Source organism: Rhinatrema bivittatum, chromosome 7, assembly GCF_901001135.1.
Source record: "Rhinatrema bivittatum chromosome 7, aRhiBiv1.1, whole genome shotgun sequence".
In the NCBI taxonomy this organism is placed as follows: Eukaryota; Metazoa; Chordata; class Amphibia; order Gymnophiona; family Rhinatrematidae; genus Rhinatrema; species Rhinatrema bivittatum.
In genome coordinates, this window is record NC_042621.1 from 70,792,649 (window position 1) to 70,803,170 (window position 10,522).

General features: G+C 42.3%; 1 protein-coding gene across 2 annotated transcripts in view; it reads right to left on the reverse strand.

Moving 5' to 3' along the window:
* Positions 1 to 10,258, reverse strand: part of ZNF423 (zinc finger protein 423) — a 706,298-nt gene extending 696,040 nt beyond the window's left edge. For both annotated transcript variants that reach the window (XM_029608490.1, XM_029608489.1), the window contains exon 1: positions 9,868 to 10,258. In XM_029608490.1, coding sequence (XP_029464350.1) covers positions 9,868 to 9,907 — 40 coding nt within the window. In that variant the 5' untranslated portion in view covers positions 9,908 to 10,258. The remainder of the gene's footprint in view (positions 1 to 9,867) is intronic.
* Positions 10,259 to 10,522: the final 264 nt, after the last annotated feature.

A 10,522-nucleotide genomic window follows, 5' to 3' on the forward strand; every position in this document is an offset into this window, starting at 1 on the left:
AGCGCGACAAATCCAAGCGTGTGTGTAATGCTTCAAACTCCGTGCCAATGTGCGTGCAGTTCTCCCACAAAACTGCTTCCAAGTCAATGTTGATTACTGGAAACATCAAACCTATAATATAAGCAGCCAAAGGTCTGCATCTCAGGTAGACCTTTAAAACTAAATATATATTATTTAAAATACAAGCCAGCAACAGCAAGATCACTTTTGGACACATTTAACCTGAAATCCTTCAGTAATCATAAATTATTTCAAAAACTTTTTTTTTTTTTTTACAAAATTACAAAAAAAAAAAAAAAAAAAAAAACCAGCAATCTGTTCAAAAGTTGGAAACAGAAAAACTGTTAGAGAATACTTTCTGGTCTCTCCAGTCACCGTCAACAGATCAGAAACTTAAAAGTCCCTGAAAACACCTGCAAATCTTCAGATAGTGTAAGGAGGAGGGGGCCTTTTAAATCTCAGTGTCTACTTAATTCGGAAAGAAAATCCAGAGAACAGGACTATAATCGGGATGATAATTTCTTAGCATGATAAAATTTAAAGGTGAATTATAAAAATGGCGACTATGGAAGAAACTAGGCCACTCGCCCAAAAATCTGTGGTTTTTTTTACTTGCTGTTCTTAACACCTCCAAATTCCATGGTTTAACAATACATGTCCCCCGCATCAATACTACATACTGCTTTGACTGGCCTAGTTTCCCCATTCAAAAATGAATAGTTAAAACAAATCAATGTATTTAATTGCATGATTGGTAAATCCCACATCAGGAAGAGAATTCAGCTGCTTCCAGCCTGAATGGACGGTCATTGATATTGTAATTATTACATCTATCTGTTAGCTAGCTAGAGCTAAGCCAGATACCCAGTGTTACTCTACTACACATGTCCTTTTAATTCAATTTGTGATACTGCATAATCTTCTGCTCTGGTTCTTAACGTCCATTCCACAACACAGATGAGAAAAACAAAATTAAATTAAATAGCATGCCAAACCATCCTAAAATATACTATATGCGTGCAAAACTACTTTATCTGTCTGCCACCTTTAAATGCTTCTGATTTAACAAGAGGATTATCATCTCAAGAGATGCCCAGCTGCTGAAGAGGTTTGGTCAGTGAATTTAACCACATGTTTTGGGTTTTTTTGGTAAGGGTGTTTAACAGGTGTAGAACTGACTAGCAGCAAACACCAACATCAAAAGACAGACTGGAAAAGCAGTCAATTACATTGACAGTAAGGATATTCAACACTAGGCTTATTTGAAAATGGAGCAATCTCGGTATTGACACTTTTTCAAAAATCAGATGAGATCACATCTGCATATTAGGATGTGAAATGGTAAAGAAATTTTTTAAAAATGTCACTTTCAAATACTGTGTAACCCTTGTTCTCTGTTCCAGCAGAGCTGTGCCCTCAGAATACTTTCACTTATTAAATGACAATTATTTCCATGGAAACTTCCAATGGTGAAGAAAATCTACACAGAGCTGCCAGCTCCCCTGGACTACAAAAATTCAAGGAGGAGCATAAGATGTGCATCACAAAAAACAAAAAAGGCATAATAGGGAAAAGTGATTGTTTTTTGTTTTGTTTTTAACAGGGTTATTTAAGATCACAGTAATTTCATACTTGATCTATAAATAATTCTGGATGGTTACAGCATGTATGTACTTTCTATTTTTTTTTTTTAATACACAATGCAGTTGTGCTTTCACAAAAAACTTACACACACACGAGTCTGTGAATCTCACACCAGCAGGCAATGCATAATTGCAGCAGAAAAGAAATATAAAATTCCAAAATTATTCTCATAATCACCAAAAACCAAACAACAGTGGCAATTGCCAGTATCTGGACTAGAGCAGGAGATTGGGCGGTGCCATGCCAAACACAGAAAATATTTTTAAAAAAATTTTTAAAAGTATCGATCTCTAAATGCAAACGGGTCAATTAAAACAGCCAAACTGACGAAACATTTCCACGTCACATTTTTTTCAGAGATCAGTGAATTTACTCATGCAGTTTACTTTGCTGTCCCTCTTTCTACCCATTTTTCTGGGTGCCATGAGTTGAGGGATGACTGCGGCCCGTGACGTTTTCCTGACAGTATATACTGCAGCCCCATGGCACCTGCTCTTCCATCCACGTCTGGGCCAGGCCCAACCGCCACTTAAGCTTTTGAGATCCAACAACTCAGGGTTTTCCCCACACATATTTGTAAGGTAGCCCTCCCACACTTTATTTGGCTTGCTATCCATCCCCCACGCCTCTTCGTCACACGCACTGCCCTCATTAACATGCAGTATTCTATATAGGTGTGTAAACTTTTACACATTTGTGCATCGGTCACCGTCAGTCATGCTTCTAAAACCATGTTATTTCGCACTGACCTTTTGGGACAGTTAGGGCTGGATGTTGGGTTCCATATTAGGTGCTACAACCCAAGAAACAGATCTAGGTGTCATAGTGGATAACACATTGAAATCGTCGGTTCAGTGTGCGGCGGCAGTCAAAAAAGCAAACAGAATGTTGGGAATTATTAGAAAAGGAATGATGAATAAAACGGAAAATGTCATAATGCCTCTGTATCGCTCCATGGTGAGACCGCACCTTGAATACTGTGTACAATTCTGGTCGCCGCATCTCAAAAAAGATATAATTGCGATGGAGAAGGTACAGAGAAGGGCTACCAAAATGATAAGGGGAATGGAACAACTCCCCTATGAGGAAAGACTAAAGAGGTTAGGACTTTTCAGCTTGGAGAAGAGACGACTGAGGGGGGATATGATAGAGGTGTTTAAAATCATGAGAGGTCTAGAACGGGTAGATGTGAATCGGTTATTTACTCTTTCGGATAGTAGAAGGACTAGGGGACACTCCATGAAGTTAGCATGGGGCACATTTAAAACTAATCGGAGAAAGTTCTTTTTTACTCAACGCACAATTAAACTCTGGAATTTGTTGCCAGAGAATGTGGTTCGTGCAGTTAGTATAGCTGTGTTTAAAAAAGGATTGGATAAGTTCTTGGAGGAGAAGTCCATTACCTGCTATTAAGTTCACTTAGAGAATAGCCACTAACATTAGCAATGGTTACATGGAATAGACTTAGTTTTTGGGTACTTGCCAGGTTCTTATGGCCTGGATTGGCCACTGTTGGAAACAGGATGCTGGGCTTGATGGACCCTTGGTCTGACCCAGTATGGCATTTTCTTATGTTCTTTCTTTCTTCGCGCGCCTTCCTGAATCGCGCGGCAACCGGGAGCGGGCCTGCAAAAGCCGGCAGCGGTCGCACCGCTGCGGTGTTAAATCGCTGCCGGCTTTCGCACCCAGTAGCGCCACCGTGAAAGGTGGTGCTGTTGGGCGCGCTACTGGCGGCGATAAGGGGGGGGGGGTCTTACCTTATCGCCGCCAGCGATGTTTCGCAGCGTCCGCCATTGCACGCGAAAAGCCCCTTTTTGGTATCATACTAAAAAAAAATCGTCCCATAATAACTTTTATGTGAACATGAAATACAATGAATGATTCTCCCTTGGGACACAAAGACAGCAATTTCCTACGTGTTTCAGAGAGGTAAAAAAAAAACGGTTTACGTGCACAGAACGGGATCTCTCTGATGGTTGCCCAGCCTCTTCTCGGGCCGATGCAATACCGGCGCGCGTAAAAAAACAGGCGCGAGTACCCGCTCTCTTAGCGCGCGCTGACCCAGCTCTCCCGGGCGTGCCGAATTCATATTAAAATTAGGTGCTGCGCTAAAAAGGGGGGAGGGGGCGCATGGGGGAAATTGAGTGTCCCTAAGCGCCTCCTCGGCATCGGGGCACCCAGGGAAGGTGGCTGTCAGCGGATTAGGAAACGGACGCTTAATACGAGCATCCGTTTTCTCCCGCTACCGGCACAAATATACAACCACAATATACGCGGCCTGGAACGTATATATTGTGGGTGTATTGGGGGGGTGCCCAGAAGACATCCATGATTTGAGAACGAACGAGGTGCAAGATAATTCGAGGGAGCATCCAGAAACACTGCAGAGCTTTCTAGCAAAGTAGAAGTCCTATTTTATTTTTTTTTAGGTCAGTCCAATTCCTGCTTGCCCTTTGTCAAGTCACACACCTAAAAGCAGAACTCGGCATTTCGTAATAACCTTTTGCCTATTTTAGCTTATTTGTAATGCGAATCAGGAGTTCTTTCATTTATTTTGAGTGATGCGCTTTTGATAACTTTTAATAAAATTATCTGAAATTTATATTTTTTTTTTATTTCATCAAAACATGGTCTTCTTTTTGTTAAATCAATATATGTTTAAAGCAAACCTATAGAATAGTGCAAAAAAAACCTAAAAACTTTGTACCCCAGGTTAACACTACCATGTTGCCTATTACCAGGAAATGGAGACCAGACTAAACAATTGGTAACCACCAAGTTTCAGGTCAAAGTTTAAGTCGGTGCCTCTATTCTACAAAGCTCTGAATGGAAAGGGTATTTAAGAGATCTCTTAGTAGTGTATTGTCTGGCTTTGCAGCAGGAGATGCACCTCGAGTCCTTGTGTCAGGAAGCGTTCTCAGTGGCGGGGGCCCAGTTCTACGGAGATCAACGCCCTTAGTGATCCAAGAGATCCCAGACTAATCTCTTATGCAGAAAGAAGCTCCAGGATTTCCATTTTTATCTTTGGCCCTTGGGGGAAACTTTTAGGAGTCCGATATGGGTTTAGCAGAGTTTTAGTTTGCATGTTTTGACGTGGGTTTAATCGTTTCTGTGCGCGTGTCAAAGTGCAATCCGACCTAAAACTATTTCGCTGGGTAGGACTGCATATAAATATTCTGAAATAAACAGCTGAAAGAATATTCCTGTACTAAATGTATTATTTTTTTGGCCCAGCAATTTATTCTTGCTCTTTTAGGACTTCCAAATCAGTCTGAGCTGGCTCTTATCGCCATGTGTGGTGATTCACAACTACCTAAGGCTTTTTTTTCACACACACACCCCCCCCCCCCCCCCCCCATTCTTAAAATCCTCCTTCCTTGCCCAGCCGCTGCAGCAACATGGATTGGTCAGAGGTCATGGACTGCAGCTCCCTCCTGAACCCCTCCCCCCGAGTCTGACCCTTAGATGTCACCGTTGCACAACGTCCAGGATCCATCTACCCCTTGCGGCTGTCTCCACATTCCTATAACCTATAAACTAGAGGATGACTGCAGATGTAGGCATCCCATCAAAGCCTCTGGTGATATTTGCTTCTGAACACACCTGCACCTCCCAAAGGTAGCGCAGCTTACACGAGGCAAACCGCACAATTCCCCCAACACGTTTCTTCTACTCTGCGCCTACAGCACAGATCTCTGGAAACAAAGGTCCACGCCAACCACTCAAGGCTTTAAACTTGTCTATCCTGCAGGCAGTGGTTCTCCCCACGTTAAGATCCCATGGTAGCCAGCCTTCAGCCTAAACTGTAACTTGTACACTAGGGGGAGAGACAGTGCTTAAGGGTCGGTCACAAAAATGAGAGGAATTCCCAAACCTGTCCTTGGGACCAAACAGCCAGGCAGGTAAATTTGCATATCATGGCGCTCGGTGTATGCAAAACATCTCTCATGCATATTCATTGTGGATATCCTGAAAACCCGACAGGCTCTGGGGAGGGTGTCCCCTGGACACGTTTGGGAAGCCCTGTTTCAAGAGATAAAACCTTCTTCAGTTCTTTCCCCACATTCTGCCAGGAAGCTTTCAGCTCCAGACGACGATTGCTTCTCCTGGACATTAGATGTTTACTAAAGCTCCAGTCATAAGCTTTTGGGTGCTTTCAGTCTAACAGAAAACCAGGTTATTTGCAGCATGGGCCCCCCCCCCTCAAGCCAACATAAAACAGCTTTCAAAAATCACACAGCTCCCTTCTTCAGAAGGGCATACATTGGAAAAGAGAATTGGCATTTTATTGTCTAATTTAGCGTGTTTCGGTAACCAGAGGCGGTAAAAGCTTATTATGGGCATAAAAGCATTATTTTCAAAACCCCCGTACTAAAAAGTATCCCTAAACCAGTTTTTATTATTAGTATTATTATTAGTATTATTATTAAACCAGTTCTTCTAATTCTTGCCGGTGACCTTTCATTTCCAAGATCATAAAATCACAGGAACATACGTATTGTATGATGGCAGCACAAGGCCCATCCTCCCTCCCTGTTGCAATATCCTGCTTGATCTCTGGCTCTAAACCTTCAATTCCTAACAGTTGATCACCATAAATTAAAAAAAAAAAATTCATCCCCATCATTATCCATCATGAAAATTGAAGGAAAAAAAAACCTGTAGAATTTGAATATTCATCTTTCAGGTCAACAGGTATTTCCTTGCCCCAATCTAACTGCCTGATTCAGTAATTCTGTGCGTCTACGGAGGGAAAATACCTTTGATGAATTCAGGCCCTAAGTTTGTCCATGAGGAAATGGAAGGAGAAGTGACTCGCTCCAGGCCACAAGGAGCGTCGGCTGGGAAAGGCGGGATTTGAACCCTGGGCTTTCCTGCTTCTCACCAGCGCACTACCCAAACAGTAAAGCGTACATTGTGCCTAGGCCCTCTGCTTCCCTCTTTCACAGGGAAGTTTCAAATTGTTTACTTCATCTACAGAAAGGAGATGCTGAAATCAGTTTTCAGCCGCCAAGAAAGGTTAGGAAGGTTAGGAAGACCCCGGTATAAACCTATTACCCTCTTATGCTATCTTGTTTCCATTCTTATGACAGAGGGCCTGCTCTGTTGGTGCCGCTGGAGGTAGTGAGGGTTCAAGAAAAAAAAAAATCAACTGATTTATTTAATTTTAAATGCCAACTTATGTTCTTAACCGAATGCAGTCACCCACCATTATCACCAGCATTTTTTTTTTTTATATATTCTTAGTTTAAAAAACAAACCAGGTTTTCCCCAATCATCATTCTTCAAAACTCCCTGTGCAACTTGAAGGGGGAGGGGGGCTTATCACCCCAGACTCTTCCTGTTTGAATACGAAGAGCCGCTTGGGGTTTTAATTCAGTTTTTAACTGCTGTGTTGTTATTTTGTCTTGGCTGTTTTTATACGCTTACGTACATTTCATCAAGCGATCCCCTAAGCATGATTATTTTGGATAAACAGAATATTTAGTATTATTAAATAAATTATATTCAATATTTCCTTTAGCACAAACCACGTTTTCATTATTATTATTAAACCAGTTCTTCTAATTCTTGCTGGTGACCTTTCATTTCCAAAGATCATAAAACCATGTTTGTGCTAAAAGGAAGTCATTTGGTCATGAATATTATGTGAAAGCCGGATTCCATTTAGAAAACACACTTCACTTGGGGTGATTTTTTTTCTTTGTTTTCTTCTAAGTCTTATATTTCACTCACCAAAAATCCTCAGCAACATTTTATTTATTTTTTTTTTTACAGCACTGTTAAAATTCTCTCTCGAAACGCTAAATCTGCAAGTAGGACAACCTGGAACGACGGTGACGGTGGTGGGGGGGGGGGGGGGCAGAAACAACAAAACAGTTCCTGTTAAAATTTCCTAGAAACCGAATAGCAGGCACAAGTCTCCTCCTTATTTCTATTATGCCTTGAACCCTTCGTTGGGAGACACGTGGAAACCGTTAACCCAGCTAAATGGTCCCGCCCATATTGAAATAGGAAGGCAAGGATGAAGGACTATGAGCTATCCTGCTCATAGGAAATTTGGATTTTGGAACGAGTAGAAAGCACTGCTAGTGTATTATAAATGGCCAAAAAAAAAAGCTTTCCTTCCAGAGTGGCGATTAAGTATGATCCCCATGACAAGAAATTCAGAGGTGGTGTCATCCAAGGGGCCAGACCTGTGAACTACAAATGAACAGAAATCTTTTGGACAAGAGAGTTTTGAGTCTTCCCCTACAAATCGATGGCTGGGCAAGTCACCATTTGCCACTATTTATCCAACCACGGACGAACAGCAGCAATAAAAGCATTTAACATGGTTTCCAGGGGGGGGATAGAGAACAAAACCCCATGCAGGGCCTAGAAATGTGCCACCAAGTCATCCACCTGTAGTTGGTGATGGTGGAATAAAATGTTTGATGGGGGGACTCCATTTTAAAAACCAAAAAAAAAGACCTTCTTACTATTAAATGAACTAAACCAAAAATGTCTACATCATTGTGTAAAATAAGGCTCAGATTGCTTCAGTGATATTTAGTGATGTCATGGAGCACTGCCCATTAGCACTATAGGGGGCAGGTATTATCCATCCCCATTTTTTAGGCTTGGGAGGACAAATGTTTCACAAAAGAAAACCAGATACTAGTGGCCTGTCCTTACACAGGGCCTTTTCTTTGCAACTCTCAGTCCAACCAAGCAGATTTTACTACGTTGGGCAAAAGGAGACACAACCCAGCCGGAGGCACAGAAGACGTAAAAACCGTACCCAGTCACCAACCTGCAGCGAAACCCACAGAACCTGGAGTGAGATCCTATGGTTACGCCAATCACATGGCAAGGTTTCTTTCCTCAATTAAACCTCCAGACTACGCAGCTCTGCACCTTTACTACTGCAGGGCTGCTACAGATTCCACACGTGGGAGCAGCAAATGGTGAGAGAGAGAGACATACACACACAGTGTACAGCACAGTCTGGCAGCCATTTCAGAAACAGAGCAGCAGATTGTGCAAGTTGAGCTTCGAATGGAAAATTTAAAAAAAAAAAAAAAACTGTGTTTGCTTCAGGAGGGATGAGCTCACATATTTCTGGAGAACCCCATGGGAAGGGCCCAAGGGGGAATGGATCAGCACAGCCAGACTAGCAAACCTGAGAGCCCAGTTCCTTCTAATAATAATGTTGCTCAACAGGAAAAATTTCAGCCTTGTCACATGCAACATCTTCCAGAAAATAATCCGTGTCTGATGCAAAAAAATTCTTGAAGCCCTCAGAGACCATCCTTTCCAGTGATCCAATAAAGCATCTTTGAGACTAACAGCAAGCCAGCTGGAGACAGAGTGGGTAGATTTTAAAGTCTAAGTTTCATGAACACAGTAGCAATGGATGCTTTATCTCCACCGGAGAAACACTTTTTTTTTTAAAACAAATCACAAGGAAAACATTTTGTTCTGAGCAGTTCCAACCTTTAGCAATGCCACTTGACATTGTAGTTCCAAAACTCAATTCTTACTTGTTAATAAACCATATGAGAGCCTAACAAATAACATTTCTGAAGGGGGTGGACAAAAAAAAGAAGAGATTGGTAGAGGCCTGACTTTAAAACAGTTCATAAGCAGGAGTACCTCAGGGGCTCTTACAATAAAGCTATTCAGTGCACTTCTATTAATCCCACAGACATTCATAACCATATAATCGAGAGAAACAGCTGGGTCCCTTTGGAGCTCAATTTAAACTTTTCCCCCCCAAACTCCTGCCAGTTTTCTTAGCCTAGTGAAACGCCATGCGAAGCTATTGGCTATTTATTCGGTTAAAGATGTGCAAGAGTTCAGACAACGTTAAGCATTCCAAGTGACATCTCCTTACCACCTTAATAATTTTTTTTTTTTTTTTTGGTGGAAAGGAGATAAATGTGGGCGTTTGTGCTCGGTCTGTCAGCTTGACCAGAGGGCGCGTGGAGGCGCAGAACGACTCGCTTTGTCTGCGCCTATGCGAGAGAGTGTGTGTGTGTGTGTGCGCGCGCGCGCCCCATCTCCCCCGCCGCACGTTCACAATCCGCGCCAAGCCCAGCCCGGGCCCCTGATTGGTCCGAAGGCACCAGCTGCGGCTCGCGCTTCCTGGACCCTTGCAGCCGGACCATAGACGGGGGAGGAATGGAACAACAGGGGGAGGGGGGGGACCCAGAGAGATAGGCAAAGAAAGCGGCTTACCTTTCACCGAGCGGGGCTTGGCCTGCTTCCTCCTGGACATGTCCTGATTCCCTTTTCCGCCCTTGTTTGCAAACTTTTTTTTTTTTTGTAAGCGGCTGTTTGAACGATTTGCTTTGGTTCAAGGGAAACCAAAATACAATTTAAAAAAAAATAAATAATAATAGTCCTGGCATCGGCATTAGGATGATCGATGGCTTTTGGGGTTTGCTTTTTTTTTTTATTGTTCTCAGATTTTACTTTTTTTTTTTTTTTTGCCTGTTGCAATGCGGCAACTTCGGCTGCCGGAATCTGGAGACACTTCACTCGAAAGAATAATTGATTTATTAAAAAAAATAAAAAAAATTCTTAAACACCTTCACCTCCCCTGCTTTTTTTTTTTTTTTTTTAAGGGGTCTGTTTGCACCTTCCCATCCTCTCTCCCGCCCACCCCAATAGTTCGCCCTGCAGGATACAGATTAAGAACCTTAAAAAAAAAAAAAGCGCCCACCCCTTGGTGTTAGACTTTGTTTACTGAGTAAAGATGAAGTGTTTAAAAAAAATAATCAAACAAACCCCACACACAGACGTGAGGATCTGCCGTTCACCTTTAAAAACTACTGCAAACAGTAAACTGCGTCTCCCTGCTTCCTCTCGGTGCCCCCCCACCTCGGATATT